The sequence below is a fragment of the Rana temporaria genome, chromosome 4 (assembly GCF_905171775.1).
Source record: "Rana temporaria chromosome 4, aRanTem1.1, whole genome shotgun sequence".
Classification (NCBI taxonomy): domain Eukaryota; kingdom Metazoa; phylum Chordata; class Amphibia; order Anura; family Ranidae; genus Rana; species Rana temporaria.
The window spans coordinates 366,495,600-366,517,432 of NC_053492.1; the positions used below are offsets into that span (position 1 = coordinate 366,495,600).

Below are 21,833 nucleotides of genomic sequence, written 5' to 3' on the forward strand. Positions count from 1 at the left end.
GGTAACTATCAGTCACCACTCTCCACTTTGCCCCTCTAGCGCTCACAGGCAGGCAGGGTAAGGGGCAGGTGAAGCTGCCCTCAGCTTTCAGCCAATGCGCTAAGAGCCGGAGCCACCTGTCAATCGGCAAACAATATAGTCAGAATCCTTCCAGAGCCTGTAGTGGGTCAGCTGACAGTGGATTTTAGCCCATTATCGACTGATTTTGGGTCACAGGATTGCAAAATAAAGTGTACTCTTGTGAGCCACAAGGGAAGGATGACCAAAAAAGCTTTAGCCACACTTCTCTTTTAGTGACAAAATTATGTACTAATTATTTGAGTGTTTCTTTCTAATGTACTTGCATAAATACAGAACATTCCATTACAAGTGGGAAAATGTGCTGTCTGTATCTTGAAAAGAAAATAATCTATCGTCATGGAAATGTAGTATGACAGGAATCTAAGGAGATGAAAGATCAAAATATGCCAAATTTGAAAAAGTACAGGGAGACCTTGTTTCCTACAGCATACGTGCACGCATCATTACACGCTAAATTCCAGCCATTCTGGGAGCAGCATCTATTGATCGATTACCTAGTTGATTTAACAAGAACTGTCTGCATAAAAAGGGCTGTGAGCAACACTCTCTATGCGTAGATACCTAAATAGTTAGACATTTGGGTATTTAGGTATCAAAATTTATATTCCCATGAAAAAGCACCTTTCACTGAGCCTCTGTCCAGTTTTTTCTGTAATCTGAGCAGTGTGTCTTCCTTCCAAACTAATGCTGATGTTCGCATACACAGCTGCTGTTAGAAATCATGGGACCCTGACTGTACAGACTATCTGACTAACCCCCCCCCCCCCCATGCCTGGGTGGCTATGTGAGTGCAGGTGTATGACCACTCTTTCACATGGCCAGAGTATCCGTGGGAATAAGACTTTAATTATGCTTTTTTAATTATGTTTTCTTTTTTTACATTATTAATAGCCCTAGGGGGGATGGGGGGACTTTGGTGAAATATCAGGGGTCTAAACAGATCCCTGATTACTCACTTTTGAGACAGAGAAAGTGATTGAGGACACAAATCCCCAATCCTTCCTCTGCAACCCCAGCTGCTACAGAATAAACGAACAGGAAGCACTATATACAGAGACTCCCTGTTCTTTCACAAACTGAAGCAAAATTAACATGAGGCGGGGGCGAACAGGGCGATTGATGGGATGATGGGATCCTGGACAGGAGAGGGGGTGAAGGGGCAATTCCCTGAAACCGATCCCCTTTGGCTCCTCCTGCAGCAGCTGACATTCTGCAAAAGGGAGAGGAGGAGAAGTCATATGTGCTGCAGGGAGGGGGAACTGCCTACACCATAAAGCTGCCTGGGCCCCCTGTTGAACTGATGGGGCTTGGGCCCCTACGGAAGGGTCAGTTCTACCCCCTTATCAGCAGTCCTGGTCACATAGATAGTAGGTGCATTTAAAATGATAGAGAATCTGGTAAAAAAAAAAGAGAGGAGAGCCCAGTCACATAACCCATAAAAATTACAGTACTGGCTCTTCTCCAGCTATGAAGCTCTCATTGCTGCATTAAGCACACATAACTCAGTGGACAGCACAAGCTTCACATCATGGTTTGAATTCTATGAATGGGCCATAATATAAAATTTGCACTGTGTGTAACCCTGAAGAGTATAATGGACAGAGTATAGTGATATCTGTTGTTTATTAAAATGAGAACCCTTGCTTAGGCCTACTATAAACAAAGAAGTTGGCTAAAATAAATGGAGAATACTTAACAATCAGCAACTGTTAAGATAATAAATATGTTGGTCATTAATATGTATTGTACAGTATAGTGTACAAAGTGCAGGGGATATGAGTATGTATGTAATATCTTAGGGAACCGGGGTTGGTAAGGTATAACACATTTTATATAGTGTAGCGGTCAGAAATAAGTAATAAACAGCATAGCGTATATTGTTAAAAGTCAGATATTTTGAATTTGGGTTTGGCAAAATCTGGAAGGCAGCTGTCATTCCTGAGCCAATGAGCTACAGCTGGGATATTCCCTGCCCCGCAGCTGCACTTATTCAAAGAAGGGGGGATGGTGTTCAACATCATTGACCTAACTCCTGCTGCTGTGGGGTGAGGAATCTCCTGCCCACAGCTCATTGGCCCAGCATGGACAGCAGACTTCAGGATTTAGCTGAACCTAGAGCTGAACCAAAGCTCTTCCTATAGCCAGAAGTATGTAATGTACAGAGTGCAGGTGTCAGGGGTAAGCAATATACAGCATATAGGGATCAGGAGCATTTAACTTGCAGCCCAGTGTACAGAGTGCAGTCATCAGGAGTATACAACATTTTATGTAAAAGCTATATCCTAAGAGGAGGTGTTATTGCAGAGGCTCAAGTTGTGTAATGTAATGTAGCCACACAACTATAGAAGACTTTACTAATTTGTCAGGAGTATACAACATGCAGAGTACAGGGGTCAGGAGTATGTACTGTACCTTGCAGCCCAGTGTACAAAATGTAGTGGTCAGGATTATCTAATTTACAGCTCAGTGTACAGAGTGCAGTAATCAGGAGTATGTAACATTGTATATAAAAGATTTATTCAAGAGGGAGGGGTTGTTGCAGAAGCTCAAGTTGGTAATATGATTTAGCCACACATGTCATTAGAAGATTTGGAGGTTTGTTAACCCAAAAAGAAAAAATAGAGCCTGGTCCCTTAACCTCCCTGGCGGTATGATTCTTTCAGAAAAAGGTGCTGAAAGCGGTACCATTATTTGCAAGCAAATTTGGCGTTTTATATTGTAGGCCTGTAATTTTTAGAAATAACTCACTTAAATCTGACCAAACAAGAGTAGGCATCCCAGGTATGACATTTTTTTAAAAACAAAATGCTAAATTATAATATAATAAATAATTATAAATAATTATAACAAATAATAAAATAATTATAATAAAAATTATTCAATAATGTAATCAAATCAAAATCACTGAAATTTGCTCAGTTGCAGAATTGTCGCTGTCATTATTTATTTATTTTTATGACGAATTTCCCCACAAATCGCTATCGCACAATTCTGCAAGTGATTATAATTTATTATCGCTGTTTTCTAGCTGCTCTAAAACCATTTTTGACATAAAAAGACACTTTTGGTTGCTATGGACAATCTACAGTTTGCAGGCAGAAAGAAAGGTTTTTATTATATAAAAGTACATGTAGGGCACTGGGCAGACCACTAGGGACAAGGGGGGTGTGTATTTTTTACATACAGTACTGTAATCTATAAGATTACAGTATACTGTATGTAATGTGTTTGTTTACATTTTTGAATTTGGCGCCGTTCTCCGCTCCCGTGCGTCGTAACGTCGCAGGGAACGGAGATCGGCGGCACAGGAGGACGCTGTGTCAATCGAGCAGGGACCGGCTCGCTCACACAGCGCGGTGGCTTGGCTGGATCCAGGGACAAGGTAAGTAAACAGTGCCTGTGGATCTAGCGAGGTAAGCCCGAGTCTGACTCGGGGTTACCGCTCGCAGCATGAAAATCTAACCCCGAGTCAGACTCGGGAATACCGCCAGGGGGGTTAAAGCAGATTAAACAGAACAGTGCTTGTGCTGTGTAACCTCCCTCTTTCTAAACTGTAATAAAAAAACTGCCTGATGCTGCCGCTTCCTGTGCCTCACTCTTTGCGCTGACCACAAAAATCATGGCTGCTGAGCCCTGACCACCGTGGTCAGCATACGTCCCTCTGCTATCTGCAGATCTCCTCTCTCTCCCTCACCCCCTCCTCCCTACTTGTCAGCTCCACGTCTGTGTCTCTGTCTCCCCCCACATCCCCACCGTTATTAGTATAAATAACATTTTATAAATGGTCACTGCCAGCCCCTCTATTATAGTTAGGTATAGCATACTGTATACGTCTTTTTATAAAAACGAGGCTTGTAAATACTGATTAAGCGCGATCTTCAGGCTGGTCACGTGACTCTTGGACGGTTTCCAGGCCTACTGCAGGAGGGGCTGAACGGCCATATGACCTCTCCGGCTAATGTCAGAGGGAGATCTCGGCCCCTCCTGCAGTAGCCATGTATCGGAGATGTTAAGTGGCTGCAAGTCACGTGACCGGCCTGAAGATCGCTATAAATTGGTACAGTATTTACAAGCCTCGTTTTTATAAAAGACTAATATTTGTATGTATGGTTTAACAAACATTTTACCGGTAATCTACAGTCAATAGATGGTGCTGATGTACTAGCTAGGATTCTCTGTCTTCTGGTCTTTTTTTCTGTTTACATGCTTGTTGATAGTTTCAGTTCAATGACCAAGCACCATGCCAGTACATTTCTTTCTTGCCCCCTTTATAGGCTGCTGTGTTAATAGTTGTATATATTAAATCCTTTTCCATGTTCAGCATACTGTAGAACAAAACTGTGTATTATACTGCTCTTTCCTTCTCTGCTATCAAAAAGCATCAGAAAAGCAGAGATAGAGACAAAGCAGTGTATTTAGTACATTGCTTTATCACATGATCTTTCAGGGTAATCAGAGTGTGAAAAATTTCAAACTGCACATTTAGGTTACTTTGGGACATACTGTATTTATAAAGCAGTGAATGGAGCTTCCACTAAACATTCTTTGTTGGTGAATCAATTACTGGTAAGTAAATGAACTTTCTGCTAAAAATGTGTGTTTTTAAATTCTACAATGTAGAAAAAGTTGGATGTGGCACTTTAAGGAATGCTGAATTATTTTTAATATTTACACTTTTATTTGTGCTCTTGCTATACTTCCAGCGCTGTGGCAGGAGAGCCATATCTCTTATACCCTGAAGCTGTGCTGTTGTTTGTCTGCCCCTCCTTTCCTCTTAAGCCCTGTACACACGATCGGATATCTGATGGAATCTAATCCGATGGATTTTTTCGTCGGATATCCGATGAAGCTGACTTTCATCAGTCTTGCCTACACACCATTAGTCAAGAATCCGACCGTGTCAAAACGCGGTGACGTAAAACACTACGACGTGCTGAGAAAAATGAAGTTCAATGCTTCCGAGCATGCGTCGACTTGATTCTGAGCATGTGTCGATTTTTGACCGATGGACTTCTACACAGAGGATCGTTTTTTTTCTATCATTTTTTTTATCCATAGGAAACATTTAAAACATGTTCTATTTTTTTTCACAGATGAAAAACAAACTGATGGGGCCCACACACGATTGGTTTGTCCGATGAAAACAGTCCAGCGGCCTGAACCAAGTTTTCTGTGAATGGGCAAGGAGATGGAGGACATAGAAAGACACTGCCACTTTTTGGTATGAAAGAAAGTGTAAAAATTACAGATAGTACAGCATTCCCTAAGGGGACATACACATTATCAGATTTAACCACTTGGGATCCGCCTGCCGTCAATTGACGGCTACAGTGCGGATCCCAATTTCCAAACCGCCGTCAATTGACGGCCGCCCCTTAGGGCGGTCCCCGCGCGCGCTCCAGAGCGCGCTGCGGGGAAAATCTCTGTTGGCCGTGTCCCTCGGACACAGCCAATTACAGATCGCCGCGAACGGCCAATCAGAGTGGCCGTTCGCGAGGCGATCTGTGCGGCCAATGAGAGAGGATCTCATATGTAAACATATGAGATCATCTCTCATTGCCGTTTTACACAGAGACAGCGGTGCTGTCTCTGGAGAGGAGACGGATCTGTGTCCCTTGTACATAGGGACATAGATCGGTCACCCCCCCAGTCCCCCCCCCCTCCACCTACAGTTAGAACACTAAGCAGGGATACATTTAACCCCTTCCTCACCCCCTAGTGTTAACCCCTTCAATGCCAGTCACATTTATACTGTAATTAGTGCATATTTATAGCACTGATCGCAGTATAAATGTGAATGGCGCCAAAAATGTGTCCGATGTGTCCGCCATAACGTCGCAGTCCATTAAAAATCGCAGATCGCCGCCATTTCTAGTAAAAAAAATAATTAAAAAAAAATAATTCTGTCCCCTATTTTGTAAGCGCTATAACTTTTGCGCAAACCAGTCGCTTATTGCGATTTTTTTTTTTTTTTTACCAAAAATATGTAGAAGAATACGTATCGGCCTAAACTGAGAAAAAAAAATGTTATTTTTTTTTTAAATTGGGATATTTATTATAGCAAGAAGTAAAAAATATTGTATTTTTTTCAAAATTGTCTCACTTTTTTGTTTATAGCGCAAAAAATAAAAACCGCACAGGCGATCAAATACCACCAAAAGAAAGCTCTACTTGTGGGGAAAAAAGGACGTCAATTTTGTTTGGGAGCCACGTCGCACGACCGCGCAATTGTTAGTTAAAGCGATGCAGTGCCGAAAGCTGAAATTTCACCTGGGCAGGAGGGAGGTATATGTGCCCAGTAAGCAAGTGGTTAACTCTGTTTTACGTTGCAAATTAAAAAAAAAAGAGAAAAATAAATTGTGTGGTGTTTTTGCTATAAACATATTCACCTAGAGTTAATGTTTAGTAAATGTCATATTCACTGCTTTAAAAAAAGGACCCCTTTGTGTTGCCATACAAAACTTTCAATTTAAAGAACAAGCTTCTATACTCCTACATCTCATTATTATATAGGCATGCCTTATGACCTGTAAATCACAAGCCTTAGCTTAGAACTCCCAGCACAGGCCCAAAGACTAAAAATTGTAGCTGTCAAATAAATCCTACCAGTCTTGCTAAGCATCTTTCCATCACTAAAAAACAGGTAGCTATAATATGTTCACAAGTTAATGTCTTACCAACTGATACAATAATGGTGGAACCATCCTATACTTTCTTTTGTTCCTCTTTGGGCACCATCCCTCAGTTATAAAAATGGGGGAACTAATGCGCAAACCAACCTATCAAGGGCAAGGGAACTAAACTAATAATACCAATAAAATTAACCATTAAGCAGCAGCTACGACTAATAGTGCTCACACACTGGTAACAGATATAGAATGGGGGGGTGTAATGGCGCTTGCAAATATAAAAATGAATAAATAATCATAATAACAATTCCTATTAATAAAGTAATTTTCCAAGAATAATAAGAACAAATCCCAATTACTAGTGAGTAAATCCACCACCTGCTGTGGGTCTAAATGTGTTCCACTCTAGATATATCCAAGAATACCACCCAACATCAATAAAATAATGTGGAGGGTACTAAGAGTGAAATAATAATAAAAATACCTAATCAGGTAAACAGACGTGCCAATCGCAGCACAGTGTTAATAAGGTGAAAAACTGAAACAATATAATCACCATGAAGAAAAAATTCAGATAATAAAAGCAATAATTATTCATAAATAGTAAATAAATAAAATATTGTGAAAATCCATAAAGTGCTTCATCCACTAAAAGTGCATAGTGCAATATTCTGTGAAATACATAGTGAATATAGTCCAAAAAAAGTTTTTGTAGGCAAATTTCCCTGAAAATGAAATGTTCAATAACATGCACAGGTGGACAAGACCCAATCAATAATCTTTCTGCAGTGAAGGTGTCCCATATAATCCACCAAGGGATCAAACACAATCCATTGTAAATAAACAACGTGTCCAGTGCACAATCGTGCAAAAAAATATGTCCAAAAATAAAAATAAACAAAAGTCCATAGATAATACTTTAGTGATTGATGATAAGCGTGCACACGTGCTTGCAGATACAAACGCCAGGCTTTCCACAGTGTAAAGATGAGTGTTTTTGCAAGCCCCTTACCTTAAAAAGGCTTGTATTTAAGCCTATATAAATGCTGCTTAATGCGTGTCCCACAGCCAGCCTGCTGATCATATCCCATATAAGAAGGCTCATGGGGTTACAGCGATGGCACTCAAACAAAGAACAAGGAAGCCTCCATAGCATAAAATCATTTACAGTTTAATGTATAAAAAACGAGTAAACACTCACAGACAAAGCTGTATAATCAGCATGTGTAGTAGCATGTGTCTCCGCTCTGCGGCCGCGAGCAGATGACATCACCAGCAACCCTCCTTCTTCCTCACGCGTATCGTGAAAACCAACGTCACTTAATCATAGGAACTTTTTTTTTTTCATTTACATTTTTGGACATATTTTTTTGCACGATTGTGCACTGGACACGTTGTTTATTTACACTGGATTGTGTTTGATCCCTTGGTGGATTATATGGGACACCTTCACTGCAGAAAGATTATTGATTGGGTCTTGTCCACCTGTGCATGTTATTGAACATTTCATTTTCAGGGAAATTTGCCTACAAAAACTTTTTTGGGAATATATTCACTATGTATTTCACAGAATATTGCACTATGCACTTTTAGTGGATGAAGCACTTTATGGATTTTCACAATATTTTATTTATTTACTATTTATGAATAATTATTGCTTTTATTATCTGAATTTTTTCTTCATGGTGATTATATTGTTTCAGTTTTTCACCTTATTAACACTGTGCTGTGATTGGCACGTCTGTTTACCTGATTAGGTATTTTTATCATTATTTCACTCTTAGGACCCTCCACATTATTTTATTGATGTTGGGTGGTATTCTTGGATATATCTAGAGTGGAACACATTTAGACCCACAGCAGGTGGCAGATTTACTCACTAGTAATTGGGATTTGTTCTTATTATTCTTGGAAAATTACTTTATTAATAGGAATTGTTATTATGATTATTTATTCATTTTAATATTTGCAAGCGCCATTACACCCCCCCATTCTATATCCCTCCGTTATAAAATCAATGAGACTCCTCCTGCTCATAGGGCACGGGGAAGAGGACGTAAACCCTCTTTTTTTTTTTTTTTTTTTTAACCCCCTGCAAGGCAAAGGCATAATGAGCTAGTATGCATGAATAGCTTGCTTCCTCAGGATCCATGCCTTTTACATATACAGTAAATGATCCATTCTCAAACTACCAGTGTCTTTAGTCATGACATAAAGTATTAAACCCCCTTCGTGCCCAGACCAATTTTCAGCTTTCAGCGCTGACGCATTTTGAATAACAATTGTGCGGTCATACAACACTGTACCCAAATTATATTTTCATTTTTTTTCCCCACAAATATAGCTTTCTTTTGGTGGTATTTGATCATCTCTGTGATTTAAATTTTTTGCAATATAAACATAAAAAGACAGAACATTTTGAAAAAAAACACAATATTTTTTACTTTTTGTTATAATAATATCCCAATTTAAAAAAAAAAAAAAAGAAATGTCCCTCGGTTTAGGCCGATACGTATTCTTCTACATATATTTGTTAAAAAAAATTGGAATAAGCGTTTATTGACTGGTTTGCGCAAAAGTTATAGCGCCTACAAAATAGGGGATAGATTTATGATTTTTTTTTTTTACTAGTAATGGCGGCGATCTGCGATTTTTTTGTCAGACCTGCGATATTGCGGCGGACGTATCAGACACTTTTGACACAATTTTGGGACATTCACATTTATACAGCAATCAGTGCTATAAAAATGCACTAATTACTGTATAAATGTGACTGGCAGTGAAGGGGTTAACACTAGGGGGTGAGGAAGGGGTTAATGTGTATCCTGGGTGTGTTCTAACTGTGTGGGGGGAGGGGACTGACTGGGGGAGGTGACCGATGCTGTGTCCCTATGTACAACAGACACAGATCGGTCTCTTCTCTCCCTGACAGGACTTGGAGCTCTGTGTTTACACACAGAGCTCCACGTCCCTGCTGTGTCACCGACGATCGCGGGGTACCTGGCGGACATCGCGACCGCCAGGCACACGCATCGGCTCCCGAGCGATACGCCGGACACGTTGTTTCCCTGCTGCGTGCCCCCCAGTGGCGCGCACGGGGAATGACAATAACAGGACGTCCAAAGACGTCCACTCAGCACTTGAGAGCCGCGCTGTGGACGTCTTTCGTCCATAGCGCGGATCCCAAGTGGTTAAGCACCCCATATACTTCAGTATATTAAGCATGTGCAGAATATGGGACCCACATTTGTGTCTCCAATGGATTATTTACAACAGTTTATGAAACTCCAATATGGCGCCCAGGCAGAAAGAACAGAAAATGCTTGCTACACAGTTTGTTAAAATTGATGCAAAGTACATTGATCGCCCCAAGGGGATTTTTTTGTTTTCTTAGTTAAAGGGTCACTAAAGGAAAACATTTTTTAGCTAAATAGCTTCCTTTACCTTACTGCAGTCCTGGTTTCATGTCCTCATTGTTCGTTTTTGCTTTGATGTTGCTGTAATTCCTCTCTGTTCTGGACACTTCCTGGTTGTCTGTTTCCTGATCACCACAGTACTGGGAGATTTCTCACTGTGGTGACTAATCAAGGAGGTGTGATTAAAACCCCTCAGCACCAATCCAGTTTTGTTTTTCAAAACCTTCACTGCCATCTATTGTCTCTCTGGCTCTGTACATCAGAGAACCAGGAAACAACAGCAAAAACTAAACTAAAGGCACATTATATGATTGGTTTTTATCTATTTTTAATAATTTTTAAAAGGAATCAGTTAACTATTATGTCTCTATACCCTGTAAACAGTAATTTCAGCAAACATTTTTTTTTCCTTTAGTGACCCTTTAAGGAAGGAAAATTTAGCCCCGTCCCATTTTTGAGAAGTGAAAGCATATAAACTGTATTTGCATCTGTTGTTAATTTGCTTTACTATTCTGGAGGGGGAACTGTGCAAACTGATTCTCATTGTATATTCCAATTTTTAGGATTACATTTTACTACCAAATTTGGACTGTAGTGTGGCCTCCTTCCTTGGCACCTTTTTGTAAAATACCGACCCATAACTCACAACTAAAAGGTAGAAGGTCCTTTGCTTTGCCAACTCCAAAAAATAAAATAAAAAAGTGTACACTGTATTGGCATATTTCAATGTATTAGACCTCCTTACTCCTAACTCAGTGTTTCTCAACTCCAATCCTCAAGGCTCCCCAACAGGTCATGTTGTCAGGCTTCCCATTATTTTGCACAGGTGATTTGATCAGTTTCACTGCCTTCGTTTTTACCACAGCCGTTTCATCTGAGGGAAATCCTGAAAACATGACCTGTTGGGGCGCCTTGAGGACTGGAATTGAGAAACACTGCCCTAACTTAACGGACCCTGGGTAAGAGTTGGAACTACCCATGTAGTAGGTACATAGTTTTGAGTCCTTTTCCTAAAAGTTAACTTGCGGTGAGAAAATCATAGGTTTTGTCCTCAGATGGTCGATAGGCACAGGGTGATGACTTAATGTCTGTACATAGGCCTTGGTCATAATGACCAAGGCCTATGTACAGACATTAAGTCGCCACCCTATGCTCTGGGGGTTGCCTTGGATCCCTAAAGCAGGTTCCCATGGTATTACACAACTCCAAGTGGCCATGGTTGTGAAAATAAGAACGGAGAAGATCAACTACTGACTCACTGTAGACATTTTCCTGTACATCTACTATTATGGTCCCCAGCTGACATTTTAGGAAAGGCCTCTTCTGACAGCTAAATGAGTCACCTAAATTAGTGCCACACTCCCTCCAACACTGATTGATAGGAACAGTGGCTTCCCTGGCTCAGGTCCCCCTGATTTTAGGCCTGATTCGTCTTGCTGAATTACGGAGGAAGAGGCAAATGATAGCATAAGGCAGTATATGGCCTTGTGAATGCAGACAAGTTTCTGACCTTTAGATATTGGAATCCAGTGACTGATCTGTCTATGAATCCTAATTTTCCTACACTGGACATTTAGAGACAACTAAAACTCTCTCACTTTTTGTTTTTAGGGAAATGGGGATGTGACCTTCAGAACTTCTTCCATCTTTGCTAAGCCATTTCCACTGCAAATTGACAGTTATTAACATTGTAATACACACAATGGAACATTATTGCTCAACTTTCAGGACTGTAGACTATTGTTCCTATTCTGGCATCAGGTTCCAAAAATCATTAAGCCAGCTCATGGATTTTACTTTCAATAACAACCGCACCACAGCCCTACTGAATTTGAGGTCTTCGGCCAGTAAAAAGGTACAAAAAAATCACTGTGGATTCAACTGGAGAATGTGACCAGGACGTGCATTTCCAATAACTGGAAACAGTCTCCCACCTTGAGTCAGTGATTTGTCATAAGAAATTGAATTATATCTAAAGAATACCTCAAAATGTCTCAAGACAGAGAAACATACAAAAACAAGGTTTCCTATGTACAATTTCTGCATTTCACAGACCTTTTTATAAAGTTTATAGGGTCACACAACTACAAACTCTACTTAAGCTGGCCATAGATGAGTGGGGTTCCTCCATCCACACAAGCCCACAAGCAAGGTGCATGGAGGAATCCCCCTCACTGGATCCCCACCTTCCACCCCAGAATCTTACCCTCCTTATTACCCATTTATTCTTATATTCCCCAAACTGTTTATCTTAAGATCTACCTTTGCCTATCCAACAGCTTTTGTGTTTTTTTTAAACAGAAGAGTTGGTATACACCAAATTTTCCCCATCCCAACTATATTTGGCATTCAAGTTAGGCTACATTTCTGAATTACTGTAAATGCAGACATATGTCTTCCTTCTGTGTCTTCCTTCTGGGCACAACACAACACATAATATTGTAGATAACAGTTGTACTTTTATCATTGATGACTTTGAATTCGTAAATTCGAAAATCCGAAAATAAGAAAGAAAATCTGAAAATTCAAAAGAATAACTAACTAACAATAACTAACTAATTATAGGTATTGGAATTTCCTTTCAAACTTAGCTGTTATTAAACATAACGAATACAAATTTATCCGAAATAACAAATGCCGCATCTAAACAAATGGAACGGCACAAATTAATAATAAATAATAATTGTCATGATCACTTAAGTGCTCCTGCTCCCTATTCCAGCAGCCGGGTGTTGGCTGTTGCATCCTCCCTGTCTGTGTTCACCTGTTAGGCGATTGATCGGTAAAATGTCTCCCTGCCTGTGATTAGCGCAGCGCCGTGCAGTCTTCCTGGCTGGCTCTGCACGTGGGGTGTGTGAACACGCTGGAGCTCATCCCTAGTTGCCAGTACTTTTTTCCAGTCCTATTCAGATCCTGCTCATGCCAACATTTCCAAATGTGACTACAGTTTACATAACCATGCCTTTATTTGACTCTGTTATAGCAAAAGACGCTGACAAGTCTGTTGAATTCTCTACAGAACACCTCTCCAGCCAATTACCCCAGCCTGAACCTTCTACTCCTAGAAACTGAGCTTGTCCATTTACTTGTAGCCTTGAGCTCTGTTTGGAAACTTCCCCTAAATCCTCAGAAGTCTAGCCCCCTGGATTACCCCTGCCTTTGCCTGTCGCTAAACTCCCTTTGACGCACAGCCAGGCTAACTTGTCGGCAAGTTTCACTGCTGCTACACCTGGCAATGCAATTCAGATGGTTGCTATGCCCGGTGATGCGATTCTGACGGTCACTATGCCTTTCGATACGGCTCAGTCGGCCACTGCATCAGTTATGCCAGTCCAGTCCATGCCCGTTGAGCTTCCTGCTTCTTCCTATTCTGAGCTTTCTGGTAATGCGATTCAGACAGTCGCTACACCTGTCGATGCGGCCCAGCCAGCCACTGCATAATTTATGCCCGTCCAGCCTATGGCTGTTGAGCTTCCTGCTTCTTCCTATTCTGGACTTTTTGGTAATGCTAATCAGACAGTTGCTACACCTGGCGATGCGGCCCAGTCAGCCACTGCATCAAGTATGCCAGTCCAGCTCATGCCCATTGAACTTCTTGCTTTTTCTTATTCAGGACTTTCTAAAGCCTGGCCTCACCCTACTTCTCTAACTGGTCTAAGAGGTTTAATCCAGGGCCGGACTGGCCTACCGGGAGACCGGGAAAATTCCCGGTAGGCCGCCTGGTGTCAGTCAAAATAATCAGCTGAGCTGCCTGTGGGCCACCGTGGCGGCCGCCATCGCGGCCGCACTTTGCAATTATACGCGGCCTGCCCTATGCCTAGCTGCATTCAGTGTCATGTTAATGGTCACATCACATAATGTATGTTGATACAAAGCAGCGGCGGGCCGGCCGCCGGCGGGTTGCGGCCGCAATGCTAGCCGCTGCACTTTCCTTCCCGCGCTGTGTACTGTGGACTGGAGCAAACGTGTCTGAGGAAGGGGAGGAGCCGAGCAGGAGAACCGAGCGTCAGATCTTCCATCGTCCCGTGCGGCGCCAGCAGCCCAGCACCGCCCACTATGTTTCTCTACTCATGTGTGAAGGCAGAGCCGCAGAGGAGAAGCGCCGGCCACCTGTGGAGAACAAGGTAAAGAACAAATAGATTTAAAAATCCTGTACTGTATCTCGACTCTCTCACCATATAACGGTGCACCTCCCCGCCCCCCCCCCCTCCTCTCTCTGTCACCTACCTTAAACTATCTGTATGTATAATTCAGAGAGAGGGGGGGGGTGCACCGTGCAATGGTGGTGTGTGAGAGAGAGAGAGATTATACAGTTTACAATTTGCAGGGCAGAAAAGGTAGGTGCAGAGAGAGGGGGTGGGGGGTTGACCATGCAATGGTGAGAGGCCGTACTCCCCTCCCTCATCCCAGTGTCCCCACTGTGCTCCCATCCCAGTGTCCCCCCCCCCCGTACTCCCCTCCCTCATCCCAGTGTTCTCCCTGTGCTCCCATCCCAGTGTCCCCCCCCCGTACTCCCCTCCCTCATCCCAGTGTCCCCACTGTGCTCCCATCCCAGTGCCCCCCCCCCCGTAATCCCCTCCCTCATCCCAGTGTCCCCACTGTGATCCCATCCCAGTGTCCCCCCCGTACTCCCCTCCCTCATCCCAGTGTCCCCCCTGTGCTCCCATCCCAGTGCCCCCCCCCCGTACTCCCCTCCCTCATCCCAGTGTCCCCCCTGTGCTCCCATCCCAGTGTCCCCCCCCCCCGTACTCCCCTCCCTCATCCCAGTGTCCCCCCTGTGCTCCCATCCCAGTGTCCCCCCCCCCCCCGTACCCCCCCTCCCTCATCCCAGTGTCCCCCCTGTGCTCCCATCCCAGTGTCCCCCCCCGTACTCCCCTCCCTCATCCCAGTGTCCCCACTGTGCTCCCATCCCAGTGTCCCCCCCGTACTCCCCTCCCTCATCCCAGTGTCCCCACTGTGCTCCCATCCCAGTGTCCCCCCCCCCCGTACTCCCCTCCCTCATCCCAGTGTCCCCACTGTGCTCCCATCCCAGTGTCCCCCCCCCGTACTCCCCTCCCTCATCCCAGTGTTCTCCCTGTGCTCCCATCCCAGTGTCCCCCCCCGTACTCCCCTCCCTCATCCCAGTGTCCCCACTGTGCTCCCATCCCAGTGTCCCCCCCCCCGTACTCCCCTCCCTCATCCCAGTGTCCCCCCTGTGCTCCCATCCCAGTGTCCCCCCCCGTACTCCCCTCCCTCATCCCAGTGTCCCCACTGTGCTCCCATCCCAGTGTCCCCCCCCGTACTCCCCTCCCTCATCCCAGTGTCCCCCCTGTGCTCCCATCCCAGTGTTCCCCCCGTACTCCCCTCCCTCATCCCAGTGTCCCCACTGTGCTCTCATCCCAGTGTCCCCCCGTACTCCCCTCCCTCATCCCAGTGTCCCCACTGTGTCCCCCCCGTACTCCCCTCCCTCATCCCAGTGTCCCCCCTGTGCTCCCATCCCAGTGTCCCCCCCCCGTACTCCCCTCCCTTATCCCAGTGTCCCCACTGTGCTCCCATCCCAGTGTCCGTCCGTCCCCATACTCCCCTCCCTCATCCCAGTGTCCCCCCTGTGCTCCCATCCCAGTGTCCCCCCCGTACTCCCCTCCCTCATCCCAGTGTCCCCCCTGTGCTCCCATCCCAGTGTCCCCACCCTGTACTCCCCTCCCTCATCCCAGTGTCCCCACTGTGCTCCCATCCTAGTGTCCCCCCCCCCCCCGTACTCCCCTCCCTCATCCCAGTGTCCCCCCTGTGCTCCCATCCCAGTGTCCCCCCCCCCCCGTACTCCCCCTCCCTCATCCCAGTGTCCCCCCTGTGCTCCCATCCCAGTGTCCCCCCCCCCCGTACTCCCCTCCCTCATCCCAGTGTCCCCACTGTGCTCCCATCCCAGTGTCCCCCCCCGTACTCCCCTCCCTCATCCCAGTGTCCCCCCTGTGCTCCCATCCCAGTGTTCCCCCCGTACTCCCCTCCCTCATCCCAGTGTCCCCACTGTGCTCTCATCCCAGTGTCCCCCCGTACTCCCCTCCCTCATCCCAGTGTCCCCACTGTGCTCCCATCCCAGTGTCCCCCCCATACTCCCCTCCCTCATCCCAGTGTCCCCACTGTGCTCCCATCCCAGTGTCCCCCCCCGTACTCCCCTCCCTCATCCCAGTGTCCCCACTGTGCTCCCATCCCAGTGTCCCCCCCCCGTACTCCCCTCCCTCATCCCAGTGTCCCCCCTGTGCTCCCATCCCAGTGTCCCCCCCGTACTCCCCTCCCTCATCCCAGTGTCCCCCCTGTGCTCCCATCCCAGTGTCCCCCCCCCATACTCCCCTCCCTCATCCCAGTGTCCCCACTGTGCTCCCATCCCAGTGTGCCCTCTCCCCGTACTCCCCTCCCTCATCCCAGTGTCCCCACTGTGCTCCCATCCCAGTGTCCCCCCCGTACTCCCCTCCCTCATCCCAGTGTCCCCACTGTGCTCCCATCCCAGTGTCCCCCCCGTACTCCCCTCCCTCATCCCAGTGTCCCCACTGTGCTCCCATCCCAGTGTCCCGTCCCCCCGTACTCCCCTCCCTCATCCCAGTGTCCCCACTGTGCTCCCATCCCAGTGTCCCCCCCCCCATACTCCCCTCCCTCATCCCAGTGTCCCCACTGTGCTCCCATCCCAGTGTGCCCTCTCCCCGTACTCCCCTCCCTTATCCCAGTGTCCCCACTGTGCTCCCATCCCAGTGTCCCCCCCGTACTCCCCTCCCTCATCCCAGTGTCCCCACTGTGCTCCCATCCCAGTGTCCCCCCCGTACTCCCCTCCCTCATCCCAGTGTCCCCACTGTGCTCCCATCCCAGTGTCCCGTCCCCCCGTACTCCCCTCCCTCATCCCAGTGTCCCCACTGTGCTCCCATCCCAGTGTCCCCCCCCGTACTCCCCTCCCTCATCCCAGTGTCCCCACTGTGCTCCCATCCCAGTGCCCCCCCCCGTACTCCCCTCCCTCATCCCAGTGTCCCCACTGTGCTCCCATCCCAGTGCCCCCATACTCCCCTCCCTCATCCCAGTGTCCCCCCTGTGCTCCCATCCCAGTGTCCCCACTGTGCTCCCATCCCAGTGTCCCCCCCGTACTCCCTTCCCTCATCCCAGTGTCCCCCCTGTGCTGCCATCCCAGTGTTCCCCCCCCGTACTCCCCTCCCTCATCCCAGTGTCCCCCCTGTGCTCCCATCCCAGTGTCCCCCCCCCCCGTACTCCCCTCCCTCATCCCAGTGTCCCCACTGTGCTCCCATCCCAGTGTCCCCCCCCCCGTACTCCCCTCCCTCATCCCAGTGTCCCCGCTGTGCTCCCATCCCAGTGTCCCCCCCCATACTCCCCTCCCTCATCCCAGTGTCCCCACTGTGCTCCCATCCCAGTGTCCCCCCCCCCCGTACTCCCCTCCCTCATCCCAGTGTCCCCCCTGTGCTCCCATCCCAGTGTCCCCCCCCCCCCGTACTCCCCTCCCTCATCCCAGTGTCCCCACTGTGCTCCCATCCCAGTGTCCCCCCCCGTACTCCCCTCCCTCATCCCAGTGTCCCCACTGTGCTCCCATCCCAGTGTCCCCCCCCATACTCCCCTCCCTCATCCCAGTGTCCCCACTGTGCTCCCATCCCAGTGTTCCCCCCCCGTACTCCCCTCCCTCATCCCAGTGTCCCCCCTGTGCTCCCATCCCAGTGTCCCCCCCCCCCCCCGTACTCCCCTCCCTCATCCCAGTGTCCCCACTGTGCTCCCATCCCAGTGTCCCCCCCCGTACTCCCCTCCCTCATCCCAGTGTCCCCCACTGTGCTCCCATCCCAGTGTCCCCCCCCATACTCCCCTCCCTCATCCCAGTGTCCCCACTGTGCTCCCATCCCAGTGTCCCCCCCCGTACTCCCCTCCCTCATCCCAGTGTCCCCACTGTGCTCCCATCCCAGTGTCCCCCCCCGTACTCCCCTCCCTCATCCCAGTGTCCCCACTGTGCTCCCATCCCAGTGTCCCCCCCGTACTCCCCTCCCTCATCCCATTGTCCCCACTGTGCTCCCATCCCAGTGTCGTCCCCCCCGTACTTCCCACCCTCATCCCAGTGTCCCCACTGTGCTCCCATCCCAGTGTCCCCCCCGTACTCCCCTCCCTCATCCCAGTGTCCCCACTGTGCTCCCATCCTAGTGTCCCCCCCCCCCCCGTACTCCCCTCCCTCATCCCAGTGTCCCCACTGTGCTCCCATCCCAGTGTCCCCTCCCGTACTCCCCTCCCTCATCCCAGTGTCCCCACTGTGCTCCCATCCCAGTGCCCCCCCCCGTACTCCCTTCCCCCATCCCAGTGTCCCCCCTGTGCTCCCATCCCAGTGTCCCATATCTGCACCCATCCCCGGGCCCACCCCCCTTCTCTCTCTGTCACCTACCTTTGCTGCCCCTGCAATAAAATTGAAATCTGTATAATAATCTTAGAGAGGAGGGGGGAGGTGCAACGTGCAATGCCTTGTGAGAGAGATTATTATACAGATTACAATTTGCACCCCTCTCTGTCACCTTTGCTGCCCCTTGGGTGCTGATATTACTGCAATCTTGGGTGCTGATATTACTGCAATCTTGGGTGCTGATATTACTGCAATCTTGGGTGCTGATATTACTAGGGTTGCCACCTTTTCTTCAAGCCAAACCAAAAAACACTTTAGCGGCACAGGGGACGTTTTTTTTTCCGAAGTATACACAATAGGATAATAAAAGACCTGGGTCACCTTTGGGTGCCTCAAGGACAGTGGTAATGCAGCGCGCTGCGGAAAACAGTGGGTGTGGCCAAACTGCTCTTGCTGAAATCGTGGCTCCCCCTCAGTGATGCCAAACCTGCCCCCAGACAGCGGCCCGCATCTCCCGAATGGCAACATATTTTTGTGTGACTACCTCAGTTACTTGGGGAGCCACAGCCCAGTCTAAATAATGTGTCCGGGTTTCAGGCAGACTGAAACCCGGACACAAGATCCCAAACCCGAACTGTCCGGGTGAATCCTGGACAGGTGGCAACCCTAGATATTACTGCAATTTTTTTTTGTTATGGTTATCTGAAAGATGGGTTTCAAATGTTTTGACAGGGGCGCAGTTTCAGTGCTTGCCATAGGCGCCATTTTCACTAGAAACGCCTCTCCTTTTGCCGTTGCACCCCTCTCTCTCACCATTCCAGCCCGGCCCCTCTCTGGCTCTCTCATGGATTTCACTCTTTTTTTTTGGGCTGGTATATTAATGCTGTGGGGCTGGTATGAAATTATTTCCAGGGCTGGTTTTCATTCCCAGTCCGGCCCTGGTTTAATCCACCCTTTGGATAAACTGCCTCATTCTTTTTTCAGGGCTCTTTGCACCCCGCTCATGTTTCAGCTGTCAGGCTCGACCCCTGTGACACGTCCGCTGCCAACCAGCTTGACCTCGTGGATCCACAGACCTCTGCCCAGTCTGATGGTTCTGCGATGGATGTCCAACTGGTCTTTGAGGGTCCGGGGGCCCCTCCTTAGATGGGGGGTGATGTCATGATCACTTAAGTGCTCCTGCTCCCTATTCCAGCAGCCGGGTGTTGGCTGTTACATCCTCCCTGTCTGTGTTCACCTGTTATGCGATTGATCTGCTCAGTCATCTGATATAAGCAAACTGAACACTATCCCTTGCTTGTGATAGAGACAGAGACCTGCATTGTTCTGATCAAGCCTCCCGTTTACCTGCACTACTTTGCTGTTAGATCTCCCTGTGTATGACCCGGATCGAATATCGGACCACCCCAAACCTCTGCCTGCCGTATTACATGGACCATCTTGGAACCACGCTATCTGCTAAACTGCAATTAATCTGTTGTTTTCTCTATTCGCATCTACCCAGGTGGGCTGGCCAGACTCTATAGCATTGTGTTTAAGTCCTGGGGGGAACCAAGTACCGGTAGGCCTGTTTGCCTAAATGAAATACAAAAAAATGTAGCACTAATAAATGATGAACAGACACTAATTGTCTATATTGGACACCAATTGAAACGGTGTAAGCAAATATAAGTCCGTGAGGTTCTCATAAACCCAATAAATAAATAAACGGATGAATGATGAAAAGAGAAAGACACTGATGGCCTAAGTCCAACATCAAAGGTGTGCAGAAATATAAGTCCATATGAATAAACGTGAACTTGATAGATGAGTGAAACAATTCCAACAGTAGTTATTGTGAACCCACGGTGATTCTTATTGAACTAAACATATAGTGATAATACCCACCACCAGAGGGGGAGGCTTACCAGATGGATTGAACCCAAGTGAGCATACGCTCAAAGGGTCAATAAAGCTTTAGGTAAATAGATGAGAAGATGTACCAGCAAACACCAGATATGCGATCAGCAGGAAACAATGAAGTCTTCACTTGATAACAGATGGGGGAGGTATCAGCAGCTTGGAGATGGCTCATGGAAAATTAAAACCATACCCAGGGTACATGAAGGAAAATAAAAGGCACATAGTGTAATTCCGTACAAACATGGAATGTGTAATACCGGTTAAAAACACTTACAGTTTGGTTGAAATAAAAGGACATCAATATAAGAATGTGCATGGCAGCAGTAGAGTCCCGACGCGTTTCGCAATAACTTGCATCGTCTGGGGTAAGACTCCACTGTTGCCACCATGCTTAAATATACAATGTGCCCCCATGGGGATACTCCCCACTGTTTGCCTAAATGGGAAAGGGGGCTACTATAGGTGAAGCGCACAGTAGCCAGCTATAGTGTCTGATTACCTGCGTTGGGGTAGACGTGACATTTGTGACAATAATAATAACAATAAAAAGTTTTTATTATTATTATTGTTATTTATTATTATTAATTTGTTACGTTCCATTTGTTTAGATAAGGCATTCATTATTTTGGATTATTCATAACTTCGGAAAAATTTGTAGTCTTTACGTTCACTAAGGCCTCGTACACACGGACGGACTGTCCGCTGAAAACGGTCCGCCGGACCGTTTTCAGCGGACATGTCCGCCTGGAGATTTCTGTCTGATGGTTGTACACACCATCAAACAGATATCCGCGCAGACACGATACGCGGTGACGTGGCCGCGCCGTCGCCGTGACGATGACGCGGCGACGTGTGCGGCCCTGGAAGTTCAATGCTGCCACGCATGCGTCAAATCACTTTGACGCATGCGAGGGCTTTCGGCTGATCGGACATGTCCGGTGAGTCTGTACAGACGACCGAACATGTCCGACGGACAGGCTTCCAGTGGACATGTTTGTTAGCATGCTAAGAAAATTGTCCGGTCGGACGTACAGACGACCGAACATGTGCGCTGAAACTGGTCAGCGGACCAGTTTCAGCGGACATGTTCGGTCGTGTGTACGGGGCCTAACAGCCAAATTTGAAAGGAAATGGCAATACCTATAATTTAATAGTTAGTAATAGTTAAGTTATTATTAGTAAGTTATTATTTCATATTTTCAGATTTTTGAATGTCGAATTTCCGAATTTTCGAATTTCCGATATTTAAATATCTAAATTTAAGAATATTCTTAAAAATTTGTTAATAGGGTAAAAAAGGAATTCGGAACAAAACGAATTGCACATGTCTACAATTTATGCACAGTTTTTTTTCCTGGGAACCTCCGTGCAATCACTACAGAGCCAGTGGACTCCACTGGGGCATAGGAAATAATACCCTAAAATGAACAACTAAAACTGCTGATGCAGAATCTAGTG

The 21,833-nt window shown here is 46.8% G+C and overlaps 1 protein-coding gene across 1 annotated transcript in view; it reads left to right on the forward strand.

Annotated features, from left to right (window-relative positions):
* Positions 1–19,619, forward strand: part of LOC120935755 — a gene marked incomplete at its 5' end in the record, with an annotated part of 37,825 nt that extends 18,206 nt beyond the window's left edge. Inside the window, 2 exons of the mRNA XM_040347815.1 lie at positions 11,855–11,981; positions 19,458–19,619. Of these exons, the coding sequence (XP_040203749.1) occupies positions 11,855–11,981; positions 19,458–19,619 (289 nt within the window). The remainder of the gene's footprint in view (positions 1–11,854; positions 11,982–19,457) is intronic.
* Between the last annotated feature and the right edge of the window lie 2,214 nt (positions 19,620–21,833).